Genomic DNA, 18,358 nt, shown 5'->3' on the forward strand with positions numbered 1-18,358 from the left:
TACGTCTCCTGATTTAATTTTTTTTAGACAATAACGAGTGAAAATAGCTAGGTTAGATACATTTGAATAGGCCTGTTTTGTTAAAAATCGATAGCTGTAATCCTTCGGTGCACAAGGAAGTCCGTGAGCCACGAAGATAAGTTTGCGAGCAGATTCGGCTAATTTCCGCCTATTAGACAGCCTAGTCAGCTCATCGTTTTTTGTATTACATCACTTATAGTTCTTAAACCTTTAAAATAGAGTTTAGGAAGATGTATGTAACCACAGTCGTTAGCTTTGGTTAACTATTGAAGCCTTTTCTCTTGTCAAGAGGCTCAATGCGACCACCGACTTTATTTGTGTGCAGATTAATTTCCGCCTATATTAGACAGCCTGTTTAACGTTTTATTTTGGTATTGCACCACTCATAGCTCTACCGTTTAAAATAGAGTTTAGGAAGATGTATGTAACCACAATCATTAGCTTTCATTAGCTTTTAAAGCCTCGTCTCTTGTCAAAAGGCTCAACGCGACCGCAGACTTTGATGAACACTGCTGGCAGCAGCGACGTCTGTGTCCGTACCATTCTTATCAATGACAGCGTAAACTCGTATCTCCCTACTCCCGAGTTATAAACCTTGTATCTCCGATTAAACATGGTTTTGGGGAAATGTTGTGTTAATGTTGGTACACAACAGTATATGATAGCAATATAAGGTATAATACCAACTTTAACGATACAATGTTTAATAACTCAAAAAATATGCAGTTTTTTTAACTTCCTGAAAAATGATGGTTTTGGAGATACGAGGATACGCTGCCCGACAGCGACGATATGTTGTGTCTCACTACACAATGAAAGTGCCCAGTTGTGTTTTGCTGATATATTCTGAACTCCCACCGAGTTGATTATGGACTTATGACTGATTCTGGATCCTTAACACGCAACGGTAGGAAGATATTAAATCACATCTCCATTGTGAAAGAGTCTTTGAACTGAGTGTCAATGGTTAAAAGGAGGATTAATGTTGGGTTCTATGATAAAAATAGTCTCTTATTATCTATACAGGACCCATGCCGTGGAACATCTAATGAGAGAGACATTGCAGTTTTATTCTAAACTGCCTTCTAATTTTCCTCAGGGAGTTGTTATGGGATTATGGAGAAAGTGTGTGCGTGCGTGCTGTCATTGGGGAGGGGGCTCTCGGAGTCATGGATGTGTGTTCATCATTAAGGGGAGATTGGGGAATTGGGTGTCTGACCACTGGTGCAGTGAGTGAGTGTGTGTGTGGGGGTGGGGGGTGGGGGGCGTGTGTGCTTGTGTTTGTGTGTATGTGTGTGTGTGCTCTCAAGCAAGACCTATCCATGGAGAAATCAGATATAGTGTATATAACACACAACAAGCGTATATGATGTAATCATGCATGGACTTCACAAATACAATATAATAAGTTACTATTATATATAATAGTACTAAATAATAAATAACATAATAGGCAATTTGAAATGTAAATAAACTTTATTTATTATTAATATCATTATTATTTATTTAAAAGTAAGAATTAATAAATAAATACAGTGACATTTTACAATAAGGTTGTATTTGTTAACATAGTAAATGCATTAACTAACATGAACTAACGCTGAGCATGTGTTAATCTTTGTTAATATTAATTAATGTCAGTGCAATTATTCATGTTAGTTCATGGTGCGTTAACTAATGTTACAGTTATAACGTTATAACGTATTAGTAAATGCTGAAATTGACATGAACTACAATGAATAAATGCAGGAGAACTACTGTTCATTGTAAGGTCATGTTATCTAATCAATTAAGTAACAAACAATGTGTGCTGGTTAGGACAAGTATATGTTTAAAAGCCCCTAACAAAAAAATGATCATGTAATGTTCTCTTTCTTAAAATGGATGGTTTTCGGATGCCGACGATTCTACCAAATTCCCGCCTCCTGGTAGTTGAGCTCTCCGCCCCAGTGGTACCTGGGGTCAAAGTGCGATGTTAAATTGTGTTCCGCCGCAGTGCTGTTCTTCCCCCAAGTGACAAAGATGTGGAATGCCTGTTCTCAGCGCCTTTCCGCCAACCTTGTTCCTCCGTTCTTACCTTTTTGACGGCAGGGCGGCTAAAGGATTGTTCAACGTTCCTCGGGTTGAGCGCGCTGTCGCACCTGTGACTGGCACCCTGCAACCGTCAGTGCCCAAAAGAAGTAGAGCTCCACTCCCTGCCTACAGCCTGCTAGATTAAAAATACATCGACGCAGCCTTGAAGGGGAGATACCAAGAAATACTGCCAGGACAGTGAGCCCGACCTTGGACGCCATGCCATTGTCTTCATATCGGCAAGGTACAGATCCTGCCCTGTCCCGTCTTGCCCACATATTCACAAAGAGAGCTGTATCCCTACTCCCTGGGCCTTTCCTTTCTTCGCAGCCTTCCAAACTCTTGAGTTTTCGGCAGTCAGACGAGCAGCCATTTTTGTGGATTCCCCTGCCATGCACCGTTTTAGGTGTGCTGAGCCGTCTGCTTTCCCACGGCATGGGATGTCTTCACCCTTCTAAAAAGGATGCAATAAAGCCCATCCCTCCAGCAGCTGTCTTGCAGCCCGTACTTCATCATCCCAAAGAAAGGCTGTTCTGGATCTGCGCACCCTGGAACAAGCCATGAATCCATGAAGGTGTTATTGCGGCCAATCCTGACTCCAGGTTTCTCGGGCAGAACGACCTGGGCCTGCAGAGGGGCCAATTTGAGCTTCTAGGGGAAGCCATTGTCTTGCATTCAATGACGTATATGGCTCTCCTAGTGGCACTCGCTTCGATCAAGAGGGTGGGTTCCTGCAGACATTCTCCGTGTCCACCGATTGCCTCAAACCTGCAGCCGCTCGCCGTTGGAGAAAAGGACCCAACATAGTTATTGCTGTGTCCATTACATGCCCTGTCCCTTTTTTGGACCACACGCAGAGCTTTTCAACCTCTGAGCAGCTCTTTGGAGGTCAGCAGAAGCAGAGAGCGGTTTCCAAACAAAGACTGGCACAATGAATTGAAGAATGTGCTGTTTGATTTGACCGTTGCTCAGCTCCCCTGTCATCATGGGATAGAGAAGTGTCCATCCGATCCAGACTCACGAATCTCGGCGGAAGTAGTAGACCATCCGGGTATTTCTCGCCTACTGTTTTTTGAAAACTGAGGTTTCGGACATACTATTCATGACTCGTACTCATTTACGCCTACTATATAGTATGGAAGTAGGCGATTTCGGACACAGCCTTGGTGAATTATTGGCATTCCATCCATCACTAATCACTTTCTGGTGACACAAGCCTGGTATAGGCAGTCGTTTCCCCTTCTCAGGTGATTATAGTTCTAATTTACATGAATATTGCTATGCTAAATGGGTGAAACCCGCATCAGAACTTTTGAAGTCATATACATCACCAATCATGCAGGTAAGACTACTTAAACGGATGGACAACCTAGTCCAAATGGCATGAGATGAATAAAAACAAAAGTTAAACATTTAACAACAAATGGTTTATTATAGGTCACAGTTCTTTTTTTTTAATCAATCTATTAAACATAGTTGATTCAGATCAAAAAATTACAAACAGTTAACATTAAGACAAATACAAAGTTACACATTTAAGGTTTAATGAAGTTACATGTACAGACCTGTGTACCATGCGGGTGATAATCTAGAAAAATGTAAGAGATATTGAGATATTTATTGAGATTATTAGTGTCCTTGAGGGCTTTCTCATTTGGGTGGAACTAAACTCTTTCTTAGGCTTATGAATGCATTCAATAAATCCTTCAAACCTTTGAAAGCAAATATTTCAAGATAACCAACATCATAATGCAAGGCTCTTTTCTGGTAAACAGACTGGTTGACAAACTTTAAGAATACGTTAGATTGGTTCATACAGTAGAGGTGTAGGCATCCAGCTCACCAAAACGTACTGTACTGGCAGTTCACCTCAACGGGCAGTCCCATTCACTTAAATGTCCATCGTTTTTTTGTTTTGTTTTTAGATTTTAGCTTAAAAAAATATTTGCTATTTTACTATATACAACAAAGCTCAAAAAGTTCTAGATCATATTTTGTACAATTAACTTAAATATCTTTTCCATGCTGAGGAAGAATTTACATCAGTGACAGGATCACTGTAATGCATTTGATGATGATGGTACTTCTTACAATGTCCCCAGGATATACATATATACAAATAACATAGATTAACAAATTCACACACAAGATAACACACTCCTAAATGCACTGCAAATTTTTGCTGAGCATCAAAAAAATGTCCAAGTCATATTTAACCCTCAAAATATACGATGTGGTTAAATCATTACGAATATTTTGTTCAAATCAAATATTGCTAAACACCAGTCTTCACTATGAAGTGTGTAAAGCTTTAAAATGTAGCTAACAGTTTGACAGTTTTGGGTTTGACCTTTGCATAAAAAACAATAAAGCTATGCAAAATACGATAAAATACACCCAAAATTGAAGTTCACCCAAAATGAAAACTCTTGTCACGAATTACTCACTCTCTAGTTGTTCCAAACCCTTTATAATTTTCTTTTAGTTGAACACAGAGAAAGATATTCGGACAAATGCTTGTAACCGAACAGTTCTTGGACCCCACTGACTACCATAGTAGGTAAAATTACAGGGACATTCCTCAAAATATCTTCTTTTTAGCTGATGTGGTTAAATCATTACGAATATTTTGCTCAAATCAAATATTGCTAAACACCAGTCATTTCTGCTGTGTGTTTAGTGACAAAGAATCATGTGACAATGCTTACATAAAGAGCATTTTCTAGAAATTTATTCAACAGAACAAAAAAAAGTAATGTTTCCTACTATAGTAGTCAATGGGGTCCAAGAATTGTTTGGTTACAAGCATTCGTCCAAATTTCTTTTTTTTGGGCTGAACTTTCCCTTTAATTGACAGACTATCTGAAATATGTGATATCTGGAAACGCTTGTTCTTTAGTTATTTCTACGGTCTACATGCTTTTATGATTTCAGGTTTTCTTAAGGCAGGTACTGTATATATTGCAGCCCCAATAAAAGACATAAAAGACAGTAGTAGTTAGTTTTCGGAAACAGCAGCGCTTAATACAGTATGGTCAGTGCACAATCCACTGACCGACACAGCTAACAGTCAGCGTATAGGCCAACACAATTTCTTCTGCTCCAAAATATGAAGGATAAGATAATTAAGAGGCACCGGATGTCCCGCACACGATGAGCAGCAATGACAGCCCGTGACACAAGCTCAAATCAGAGGCAGTAAGCATTCAAACCTCACTGAGAGCCACTGATGGGCTCTGATCTGACCCCAGACCGGTCAATCTGAGTTCTAAAGCAGAGTTGTTCAAACATGAGCAGAGACACAAGCCTGTGTTGGAGACACTAATGGATCAGTAATGGGCTCTGTGGTTCTGATCAAAGCCTTGAAGCGCTTTGAAGATGGCTTTAAACTCTGGTATTGTCAGGCTACAGTGCCAAGATTTTGGTCTGAAGAGGTTGATTGTTCCGTCAGATATTTATCGTCATGTTCCTCAGGATCCACTGCTGTGACCGCTTGCCGTTACAGTCTTTGAGAGTAGGAACCATCTTATCGTCTTCAGAAGGCATGTCCAGACACTGGTTACTGTTTACATGGAGCAGTGTCAGCCGCTGTGGGGAAAAGACTGAAATTTATATATATAAACTAGGGCTGTCAAGTGATTAATCGCGATTAATCGCATCCAGAATAAAAGTTTGTGTTTACATAATATATGTCTGTGTACTGTGCATATTAATTTTGTATTTATAAATACAAACACATGAATATTTAGGAAATATTTACATGTATTTATTTATATTTACTCATAATTGAAATTATATATAAATGTTTATTAATTTTTAGATTTTCCTTAAATATATGCATGTATGTGTATGTGTTAACAACTACAAAATTATCATGCACAGTACACAGATATATATTATGTAAACACAAACTTTTATTCTGGATGCGATTAATCGCGATTAATCGTTTGACAGCCCTAATATAAACACTATAAATGTATAAGAAAAGATGTGACTGCTTGCTATAGCGAGAGAGAGGGCTTCTAATTGTATAGCGACAGTCCCTTTTCCAACATGACAATGCGCAAAACCCGAACACCGATTGTTTAGCACATCATAAACATAGTAAAGACTTTGACAAATAGGACCTGTTTAAGTCGTTTAACGTGGTTTCTACGCACTGTGCCATGCAACAGAAGTTCAGAATCATGTAATATAAGCTGCAGCCCTGCTGAGTTCAGACACATGCTCCAAAATGCCTCCGGCCTGCAGATGATTGCTCCTCCACAGCTCTGAATGAAGGTAATCAGTCACTCTCTCACACTGAGACACAGGTGAGAATATTCACTGTTCTGCCTCTCCTCAACCATACACTGTTCAGGCTCTGACACTCTTTTACAGATGAAGCAGAAGACAGAAAGATAAATGAGTTGGACCACATGCTGTGGCAGGTTCACCATGAATCATTGAGCATTCCGAGTTCATCATGAACAGCCACTAGCTGCCAATGAGAAATAAAAATCACAGATGATATCATTGTAATATCGCAATTATTTGTGACAGATAAGACCTAAAGAAAAAAACTTCTGTGTCACAAATATTCCTCGTGGTAAAAGACACATCTGACATACAACATGTTTTCACTAGAGAACAAGTCTGCCATTAAGTCAACATTTCAATGAAACCAGATTAGTTTACCGATAAAATCAATACATCTCCACGCAATTCGTTTATTTTAGCAATATGTTTTTATTTTACTGTATAATTCACATGTTGATGCTTGTTATGATTTTGCTGTTTAACACTAAGCACACGTGATACAGTGAACCGACCAATGCGTGTCCTGTGTAACGTAACATAAATCATTACCTACACTGTAAAACGTTGCTGTAGTTTTGCAGCAGGTTTGCCAGTACTTTACTGTAGATTTAATTTATTATTATTTTATTCATGTTTTAAACATAAACTTACCTAGTTCTTATATTTCCTTTCATGAAACAAGGCTTAATATCTTAGGTGACTTTTCTTGTTATGTAACTGTATCGTCATTTATGAAGTTTCAAATATTTTCATTCAAAAAAATTAATGCTTAGGAAGAATGTCATTTTTTGCAGTGTTTCTGTGCTAATGCCGGTCTCTTCTTGCACATTTTGAATCTCAAAAGTCAAATGTTTTAATTTTGGTTGAACTCAAATTGAAAACAGTACTATTAGGAAAGTCATTCAATCTCAAGTAAGTTACTGGCAAACCTGCTGCAAAACTACAGCAAAGTTTTACAGCGTAATTGTGACTCTGTTCATGATTTTAGTTTGAGTTTTTCACTTGGAATATAGAATTACTATTTTATTAGATTTTTTGTGGAACTTCATGATGTAAATTATTTGATGTTCAATGCTCTGCAAAAATTATTTTACCTTTTGTATTTCATAAAAAAATACATATACATGGGTCAAAGATGAAAAAGGCTTTAAGCATAGAAACAATACGCGTAATACTGCTTTAAATTGTTGTTGTTAAAAAAATGAAAAAGTTTTCTGTTGAAGTTAATTGCATTTTTGTTTTTGTTTTTCTGAGCAAAAAATAAATATCATACATTTTCCCTGATTTACAGAAGACACCCACTAAAGTGTCATTCAGTGTAACAATCTTTTCAGGCATATTTACAACAAAAATCTATTTATGACATATTAAAAGACAATAACTTTCACCCCAAATGCTAATTAGTTGTAATTTTACTTTTTTTAAAATTGGCCATTATCCTAGGTTTTGCCCATTTGTAAATAAGAATACTCATATAAAGCACAATAAAATGTAATATGCTCCCTTATTCTTTAAGTCAGAATAAGCATGTTGTTTGAATTTGTACATTTGTTACACTGAATGACAATGTTACATTATTTCAAACAATTTTTGACATTTTATTCTCCATAAACTTAGTTGAAACCATAAAGTACACTTTTTACTTACATTTAATGTGCTTTCTATGGACATAAAATCCTTTTGTGAATTTCTTTTGATGGGGACATATTAAGGTCTTTGACCCTTATCTATATGTAACACAACAAACTGTACTTGTTAATTGATGGAGGTGTTATGAGCCTTTCACACCATGACAATAACTATTACTATATACTGTATTAGTGTCCACACAGACGGGCAATTGTGACGTTATGCTAATTCTAAACTATAAAATAAAAAGTCTTGTATATGTTGAAAACATAAAGACACAAGCATTGATGAAACACTGATGTCTGACCATGATGAAAAAATCAGAATGCATATTAAAAATACTCGAGTGGCCATTAAAATTCAGGGGTTTGACAATAAATATAAAAAAAACCTTATTCTGTTTGTGATGAGCGCAGCTGCCATGTGACCGCGAGTCTGCGAAAGCCGGGGCCATGAAAGAAACCTTTCACAATGAGATCACTTCAAAAGAGCTCGTAAACAAAGACAGGTCCATTTCAAACCACCACGAACAGATAATCAACCTCGAATAAAACCGCCTTCTCTGATCGTGCTCAACAAAAGCCGGTGTAGGTGGTGTGCTGGTTGCCAGCAGGTTTTCATATCAAAATAAAATATTAATATAATAACAACACCTTTCAAATGTAATGTCTGAAATACCAGGATATGTCTAGCAGACATGTTATTGCGTTTGTGTTTCCTGTGAGATGCTGTCCTCTTTTATTTCTCTCAAAAGGTCAGTAGTAATTGCTTCTAAATGCATGAAAACCTGCCTGGAATGTAGGCCATGACCCCAGAAGTCAAATTCAGGTTAAAATTTCTTAACAGTTCAACTATGAGCCAGGACTTTACTAACAGATTCGCTCAATCGCTCAAATACATATCTTAAAAACAAGATTGCATTAGAGAAGTTAAGATGATTTCAAATGTTTCTCTCAGACCAAACGTTACATATGGTTGCATCTACATGTTTTGCAAAGGAAAATATGCTATATATTTAGTACATTGCTGTTGGTAAATACCCAAAGTAAAATCCAGAAAAGATATCTTGGGAGGGTTACTTTTAAATTGTATTCCATTCCAGTTACAAATTACTTCATAAAAACGTATTCAATAACCCTTAAAGAAAAGACACATGAAATTCACATGAAAACGTGAAAAACGTGTGTGAAATGTATGTCTTTTCCTTAAAGGAACTTAATCCAAGCACCAATATAAAAGTAATGTAATCTGATTACTTTTGGATTCCTTAGTCAAATATAAATACAGTCAATTCAAAATAAATATTAAAAAACTTAGTAGACGTGTTATTTGCGCATGCACCAGCAGGTGGCTCATCACTGACAACAGAAGCAGGAACCACTGTATGCCAAAATACTGATTTTAAATGAAACCAATGTAATCCTGATAGTATTCCCTTTTTTCACAAAATGTAACTGTAATCTGTGTTAACTGTACCGAAGTTTTTTCGTTTTTGTTTTCGTATCCTGATTACGTAACACTGTTACATGTATTCCATTCCGTTGACTTTGGGTTGGGTCGCTGATTTTATCAGAACTGACCTGCCATAAACAGGAAGTTGTGGTAGTTACAGAATGTAATCAGTTGGGCTGTAGTAGAGCTTCCTAAAGACCTCCAGACGGGTGAAGTTGCGCAGCACCCAGGCCTGAAGGGGGCCATCATCGCAGTATTCCACAGTTGGGCCATACGCTCCATCCTCCAACCGACTGATGGTCAGACATGACTGGGTGATTATGTGAAGGAAGGTGCGTTTCTGACGGTTGCCATGAAATATGATAAAAAAACAAATATGATAATAATGAGGTCAAAGCAAAAACAACTTACTAGTGTTAGGGTGTGGTTTAGGGTTTGCTCTGCATCATTTATAGCAAATATATTTGTGTAACAAGGGCACCTTAAAATAAAGTCCTATCAAAAAACTGTATATGGAAACTGTAGAAAACAACTAGTAAGATGTTTGTGTTATTTGTGCACGTTTTTGCACACAGCCTTTTTAATGTACATTTTACTTTTTAAAAACGTGTGCAAAAACTTGACAGTTTTTTCAAGTAAATTTGACTTTGTCAAGTTTTTGCACACGTTTTTTTAAAGAAAAATTTACTTACATTTTTTTTGTAATGTTTTCTGTAATGTTTTTTCACACATTTTTTTCAAGTAAATTTTACTTAATTTTTCTGTCAAGTTTTTGCACACGTTTTTTAAAGAAAAATTTACTTGCATTTTTTTTGTAATGTTTTTTGTAATGTTTTTTCACACAGTTTTTTCAAGTAAATTTGACTTAATTTTTCTGTGTGAAAAAAACATTACAAAAAAAATGTAAGTAAATTTTATTTTAAAAAACGTGTGCAAAAATTTGACAGAAAAATGAAGTAAAATTTACTTGAAAAAACTGTGTGAAAAAAACATTACAAAAAAATGTAAGTAAATTTGACTTTAAAAACCTGTGCAAAACTTGTGCAAATTAACACAAAATCCTATAGTTATTTTTACAGTACACAGTACTATACAAGTCTCAGGCACATAAAAGGCGTTTTGTTTTTAACTGTAATTTATATATTTTGCTTTGCCATTAACTATATACTCAAGTACATTTTTTGTAAAAAAAAATTACGCCCAGACAGAGATGTGATCTCACCATTTACATTTACATGTTCCTGTAACTCAATTAGAAGAGCTGTAAGTACAGTATAGCTTTTCGTTTAAAAAATCTGCCAAATGCATTTGTGATATTTTTGTGAAGTATTAAATGTGCCCAAGACTTGTGGACATTCAGGAAAGGGAACTAATGGGAATCATGCAAAAAGTGTTGAAATGTAAACTCTTTATTTTGTGTCTGGTAATGACTGAAATAAAGTGTAATGGAGCTGATGCCATGAGACGCAGTGATGAAAACAGTGCCAGAAACTGAGCAGATCATCAATTTTCTCATGCAGTGTAAAATTGTAAAACTGTAAAATAATTGCAATGCCGTGCAATTGGAGGTGAAACTATGAGCTGGATGCATGTGTCTAATATGAAAAGTGAAGCCACAGAGGGCACGGAGCTCTATTTTTAGATGGCGTCTGATTTCTTCAGCCTCTTTGCGATTCAGCAGTCAGGTCACTTACAGCTGAAGTGCGATGTCCTCTCTCAAATCAAAGACTCGTTTATTTGATAATATAAGAACTGGAATCGACCCGGACCCGGAGTATAATCTGTAATATCAACTGTAAGGGATATCGACAGTTACAAAGCTGTCTACAGTAAGGCCTTCTTTGCTTTGTAAACAACTATGGTGTGTGTGATATGCGTTTCTGGATATCTTGAGAATGTCGCAATGAATCTCAAGTATCGATTATGGTACTTTCACAGAAAATCAATGTCCACGAAGGCTCGTGGAAACCTAAGAGGGGGGTGATACAGTATGCGTAAAGTAATCGGATATATTTCTCAATGTGACCACTCTGAATGACACGTACAGCCTTACAACTGTGTATGTATTATTAACCTACGCTATTATATTTCGAAACATCTCGCAATGTAATGTTTGCAACTATAGTGGGAGTCTAGATCACAAACACCAAACTTCAACAAAACATTATCTTACCTTAAAATCATATTCCCATTTGCCCACATACTAAGAAATGTACAAAAAGAAAAGCAAATCAATGGCCATTTCGAGGAGCACTAAGTGCACAGCATCTCGGACACACTGTTCTGGCTTAGGACTTGTGATCGATATCCAGACAAGGAGGAAATCTGATTCTGGATCAGCTCTTGGTATTGGTCATTCTAAAAATAAAGTAGTGTCACACCATGAACAGTCGGGTGGATACAGAATGTGTTACATCCAGTGGCACCATCTGGTGGCTGATCCTTCCCTTATTCTGTACGAGGAATACCAACTGCTGCCTTCAAATAGAAGATTGAGAGTACCATAGGCTACGTATATCCTTTGTGTATGAGTCGATAAAATGAATCAATCAGAATTGGGGATCAAAGTAGATCTTGGGATTCTAAATGAATGGTAAATGTATGGGGGTCTATGGGTATTGTCAATGTTATTGTGTTGTGATGTGAACATGAATTATTGTAGGACAGTAAGCGCTGTGGGACGTGAGACAAATTTTGGAAGAAATTCCAACAATAAAGTGAAATTGAATTGAATTTAAAACGTATTAGCTTCATTTTCTTAAACAAGCCCACAATGATGATCCTCATAGCTCCATCACTATGTCGTGTCACCTTTACTTATTTTAACTTACGTTAACGGTGAACTTGACTTTAAATGGCACAGTAATTATTTTCCGATTTGTCTAGCCGTAACTGAGTTCTGCAAACTGATTATGTACCTCTGCATCGTATTCAAACATCTGGTTTCCCTTCATGTGGTGACATTTCAGCATAACGACAGGTCCGTTGAGCCGCGATACATCCAGACACAGGTCATCTGTACGGATCTCTTTATCAGCCGTGTACGAGAATACCTGCAGAACAAGATGATCCGTTGGGAATTATTGTGGAGAAAGTTCATTTGCAAAGTATTCATTTCATTATAAAATACGTTAGCGCTAGCAAAGAAGCTAAAAAAAAGAAACATCCGTATGAGTGGGGATGTCCTCACCTGGTTGCCGCCCATTCCATGGCAGTTGAAGAAACCAACCTTTTCATTCTCTTTACGGCCCATGTTATCCACACACTGATTGGTCTCAACGTTTCTGATCTAAACACAAAACAGGAAAAATAGTATGTGCAATTCCAGTTCTAAAGACACGTTTTTATAAATAAACATGGTGTTTGATCATTAAGCACACATTAGAGGATAACCTTAAAAAATGTGTCTCACACTGACATTATTTGCAGTCAGGCATAGTTTATGTAAACAGCTTGTCGCCTTGGAATGAAAAGGTTTTGTGCACATTCTGAACAGATTAGGGTTCAAAGTTTTTGCATTCCATATAGCCTCTTACATACATGACACGGATAACATATCAACATTTTTAAAATGGGATTTTTAGAACAGGTCAATTGCGGAACCTTCTATTTAAAAAAAAACACTTTCTGCTTGGAATTATAAAGTTCTATCTCGTACAACATTCATTGAAGTAATCGTTTTTTAAAACACAAACAATTTACTTACAAAATATTTTAAAATCTGTTGTAATAATGTGTCAACGTGTAAAGTTTTTTCTTGTTCAATTAAAGCATAAAAGGAAGTGGTAAATATTTCATCTAATACAGATGTTAATTTTAGGTAGGAACCTGGAATTTTAAAAAAGATTTGAAAAAATAGGGATAAAAAAAGCTGATGCTGTTTGGTCCTCTTGTGTGCCAATGAACTGATAAACTCAAAAACAGTACCTAATAGAACAAAGTTAGACTTTGTAGATCAACCTTTTAGTTTTCTAAAAAGTCCCAAAATGTACACTTAACACACATCACATAATGTAAATAGGTTGATTTTTTTTATATAAAAAATATCAAATAGAACATTATAGTGACGAGCTGTCATATATTTAAAAGATTAACCTTATTGTTTCCTTGTGTTGTGTTTGTTAAACATTATTGTGAGCCCTTAAAGGGATAGTTCAGCCCAAAATGCTGCCATTATTTACTCAGATTGTTCCAAACCTGTATAAGTGTATTTGGAAGAATGTCAGTAACCAAACCGATCTCATCCCCCATTGACTCCCATAGTATTTATTTTCCCCACCATCCCTTTAATATAATCACACATATGTATGCAAGGTATGTGCACAGGCTGAAACTGAAGCACCATCTGACCAAACAACATCTGAAAAGAATAACATTTAGAGTTGTTTACCTCTCCGAGGGAGTAATACCTCCGTGGAATCTGAGAGTCGGGGTAGATGTTCTCCAGGTACCATGAGAATGGTTTGCACTTCAGAGCTTCTCTTAAAGCTTTCCGAGAGGACACGTCTCCATAATCCACCCGAACCACACCTGTGCACACACACAAACGTAAAAGAGAGAGAGCGGTCATTTGCAGATAACGATGACATCATAGATACGATGACATCATGAAGATATTGGCATTAAAGGGATAGTTCACCCAAAAATGAAAATTCTGTCGTGAATTGCTCACTCTCTAGTTGTTCCAAACCTGTATACATTTCTTTGTTCTGATTAACGCATTTGGAAGAATGCTTGTAACAAAACGGTTCTTGGACCCCATCGACTACCATAGTAGGAAAAATTACAATTGCTGTCCTACACTCTTCAAAATATCTTATTTTGTGTTCAACAGAACAAAACAATTCTAAAGTAATTTTTCCCACTATGATAGTCAATGGGGTCAAACTACAAAAAAAACTGGTAATATAAATTCATGGCATTCAGTAGTAAGAGAGTTTCTGACATTCTTATTCACTTCAGCAAGTCTATGTACACTTGATATTTTTTGCGACCTCTCCCCCCTCTCCTGCCATCTCTCTCTCTCTTATTGTCTGTGTAGATGATACATTATCTTGTGAGTTTCTCTGGACTGTGGGGCAGAACCACTCTTACATACTGCATGAAATACATTTTGTTGTTACTTTTCCATCTCACAAACACACACACAGACATGCTCACTCTCTAGTGTTACCACAGAGGTAACAGTAAAGTCTAATCTCACTATTGTCTTTGTACAGAATACTGTGTTTTTTATAGCCCACTATTTCCCACTTCTCCCTGGGGGCAAGATTCAGATAAGAGAAGTTCGTGAATGCATGAGCAGCCGTGCTGAACTCAGACACCCAGCGCAATGGCAGGCATGAATAAAAGATGGCAAATCTCCAATCTGAGAAAAATATTTGTCCCACTGATCTGCGGTGGTGTGAATAAATCTATAACTGCTGACTGTAAAGTCTACACTTTAAAAAATGTCTGTAGAAATTACAGCAATACTGGAAGCAGTTTGCCAGTAACTTACTGTAGATTTACATTGATGTAATTAACTGGCAACAGTTTGTTCAAAGATAAATGATCATTAAACATTAACAAGTCTTTATCTTTACAGAAAAAATGATCAAATAACAGCCTCATGCAAAGCATTATGGGAACCAGAAATCCATTTTTAAATTGAGTCATTTAAGCGTCTGCTAAATGACTAAATGTAAACATGTAAATGTGGATTTCTGGTTCCCAGAATGCTTTGCATGAGGCTGTTATTTGATCATTTTTTCTGTAAAGATAAAGACTTGTTAATGTTTAATGATCATTTATCTTTTAACAAACTGTTGGCAATAAATTAGATAAATATAAATCTACAGTAAGTTACTGGCAACTAGCTGCATAGCAAAAACGTTTACAGTGATATATCAGGATATAAAGCAATGAAAGATGTGCGTTGAGTATTTTAGGGGAACGGTATGATAGTGGCTGGTGAAATGACAATAAAATATTGATGTTTTTTATGAGGAATGAGTGTCTTTTGTGGAAAAAATATGTTATAATGTACTATAAAATGAACTCGATATAACTTGAAAATTACTAATATTACTAATAAAATTAGTAATATTTTTGTGCCACATTAAGGAAAGTGCCAAAAGGTTCTTGTCTGGTCATTCAGTGAACTGTAATGTCCAAAAAAACATTTACCGTTTGGCCATCAAGTATTCATGAATAGCACGTTTACCCTTCAAGTTCACAGGAACGGTATTCTAAAGTTGTGGTCAACTTGGATATTGTGACGTACTTCTTGTAGTACACTGAATTGATCCGTTTCATTCTGAAATGGAACTTGTGGCAGACTGAGAGTTGGAGGAGAAGGGTTCACAGATGTTCTGTACAAATGATCTGTCAAACTGAGTGGCCACTGCAGAGCTGAAGTACATTTTCAGATTTTGATTACAGATTTTTGGATTGAACACATGCTCATTATTAATAAGTGATGGGAATGGAACCTGTTCTTATGTCTCGGCACATTGCATTTCTCAACGGTGATATCTGCATGACCCGACGATATGATAAATACAGTCCTTCACAATATCTAATGCTACAGATGCAAATAAACAAGCTATTTATATAGACACTGCATTCTAGTAAAGCAGACAACAACACCTCACAGACAATAAAGCAGACCTGAGAGAACACAGTTACTGGTCAGATGAGTGCACCAGAGCTCTATTACAAATGACAGAATTGTTTAGAAAAGATGTGAATAATCTACTGGACTTAAACTGGTTTGTCATAAAAAAGTGATATCAATCCCAACAATTAAAATTGCAGCCATTTCAAGTCATTTACACATTTCTGAGGAGCCTTACCTGGTGAGATAATGTAGAAGAAATCTTTAAACTCGTCCATCCAGACTTCGGCCAGTCGTCTGTTGTTCTTGTTAATAACTTGACCAGTTCCACCGGGGAAGCTGTATGGTGTGGCTTTCCGGAATACATGACCCACATGAGAACATGTGACTATCTCAAGAGATCCTCCACACTGCCAGATCTATTGCCAGACATACAAAGCAAATAATCTGATACAGTAAACACAGACTATAAATGTTAGCATATTACAGAACTCAATCATAAATACAGTCAATACAGAAAATCTTTTGGTGTGAGATAGTGACCAGCGATGTCACGGCAAACTGCGAAAATATGATGAAATTATTTCATAGAATATGAAATGTGGAACGCTGGACTCCCCACACACTTTACATTTTTTTTTATAAAACAATTAAGAATACTATTTAAGATGATGCAATCCTACTAAAATTAATACACTAATGTGCATTAATTTACATGGAAAGTGTACAGTATGTCATTTGGAATAAAACAATGGTTTATTTGAACTTTTAAGGTCAAAGCAATTAAATGCTCACCCTAAAAGACATCTCCAGGTTTTCTCCTCCCCATATATCCATACCCGAGTCATACGTGCCGATCTCTTCAAAATATGTTCGGTCAATAGAGAACAGACCTCCCGCCATCGTTGGAGTTCTGAAAATGTTCAGACACACAACTGATATGAGTTATTTCATTGTCAGACAGCAGGGATGGCTAAAACCATATACATTACACATTCACATTTTCTGTACGCATTTGCCAGATATTTCAATCCAGCAATGGACCCTTCGCGAAACCCCGCCCCCCTTCGTTCCTGTTGCTATGTCCGATAAGCTTTCGGTATCAGCCATGCGCTCCCAGTCTAAATTTGTGCACTCCCTAGAGAAATAGTGAAGAATTTCTGGAAAATGACACGCTGATTTCAGACAGAAAGGTCTGCGATATGCATTCGAGGGATACATTCAGGATTTGAGATAACTGTAACAAAAATTATACCTATAATTATACCTACAGTATATTTGTGTCCACACCAGCAGACGATAACGCAACGTTAATTCTAAACTCGCAAACTTGTGTCTCGTATCTGTATTGGTATAGTTGTGATGTGAACTATTCTCCTTCATTTAGAATGAGTTTTAAAAGTTATAACTTAGTTATCGTTTATCGTTATAGTGTGAACATCCCTTAAAGCTGGGTGTATATCTCTCTGTTTACCAATAGAATAATGAAAAAGCTATTTTTTCATATGAATCACCAAAGCTCTACTACAGCAGGTTTGTCGGACAAAATGGCGGCCAGTCACGGGGGCACAGAATATCGGCGTTATGATTGGTCAGATCGCCTGTCAATCAAACTGCTTGCGAAGGGTCATTTAGGCATTCAGGGGGATAGTTCACCTAAAAATGCTAATTCTGTCATCATTTACGCACCCACGTTCTTTGTTCTGCAGAACACAAAAGAGGAGGATATTTTGAAGAATGTTGGTAACCCATTCCTTTTTATTGTACAGACGCCAAACCAATGCAAGTCAATGGGTACTGCCATTGTTCGGTCACCAACACTCTTTAAAACATCTTCTTTTGTGTTGTGTAGAACAAAGAAAGTCATACAGGTTTGAAATGATGAGAGTGCGAGTAAATGATGACAGAATTTTCATTTTTGGGTCAACTATCCCTTTAAGTAACTTTGTAGTAACTATTCCTTTTTTAAAGATAAAGGTTATTTTTGTAGGTTTTAAAATATTCGCACCTATCTCCATTTCATGTGCAAACCATTCATTTATAAATTGTAAATAAAATGCTCAAGCTTTTATGTACCTTACAGGAAGGGTCCTGTCTCCTTTTCGCCGGTCCATCTCTCTCTGAGGAACTGGATACCATCTGAAGTTGAGTTTCCAGTTGAATCCCCCATAGGTCATATCTGAGCCGGCCATGTACTCAAATGTCTCATCGCTGATGACATCAATGATAGGGCAGACCACAGCCCTTCTAGAATATCAAACAGAAATAACCCATTCACCTTCGTCT

At 36.8% G+C, this 18,358-nt stretch overlaps 1 protein-coding gene and 1 long non-coding RNA gene across 6 annotated transcripts in view; one reads left to right on the forward strand and one right to left on the reverse strand.

Moving 5' to 3' along the window:
• The window catches only part of LOC130555251 (uncharacterized), a 74,168-nt gene that overhangs the window by 11,717 nt on the left and 44,093 nt on the right, over nt 1-18,358 (forward strand). The gene's annotated exons all lie outside the window — the stretch shown is intronic.
• The window catches only part of galnt13 (UDP-N-acetyl-alpha-D-galactosamine:polypeptide N-acetylgalactosaminyltransferase 13), a 40,580-nt gene that overhangs the window by 2,935 nt on the left and 19,287 nt on the right, over nt 1-18,358 (reverse strand). The window contains exons 6-14 of one of the 5 annotated variants that reach the window (XM_057335304.1): nt 18,149-18,319; nt 16,868-16,985; nt 16,311-16,491; nt 13,865-14,004; nt 12,665-12,763; nt 12,393-12,527; nt 11,648-11,677; nt 9,603-9,814; nt 5,577-5,682 (exon numbers count right to left, since the gene is read on the reverse strand). In XM_057335304.1, coding sequence (XP_057191287.1) covers nt 9,629-9,814; nt 11,648-11,677; nt 12,393-12,527; nt 12,665-12,763; nt 13,865-14,004; nt 16,311-16,491; nt 16,868-16,985; nt 18,149-18,319 — 1,060 coding nt within the window. In that variant the 3' untranslated portion in view covers nt 5,577-5,682; nt 9,603-9,628. Of the gene's footprint in view, nt 1-1,740; nt 5,683-5,793; nt 9,815-11,168; nt 12,528-12,664; nt 12,764-13,864; nt 14,005-16,310; nt 16,492-16,867; nt 16,986-18,148; nt 18,320-18,358 lie in introns of those variants that run through there. The other 4 variants (XM_057335303.1, XM_057335305.1, XR_008963103.1 and 1 more) reach the window with 4 other exon arrangements.

Source organism: Triplophysa rosa, linkage group LG6, assembly GCF_024868665.1.
Source record: "Triplophysa rosa linkage group LG6, Trosa_1v2, whole genome shotgun sequence".
In the NCBI taxonomy this organism is placed as follows: Eukaryota; Metazoa; Chordata; class Actinopteri; order Cypriniformes; family Nemacheilidae; genus Triplophysa; species Triplophysa rosa.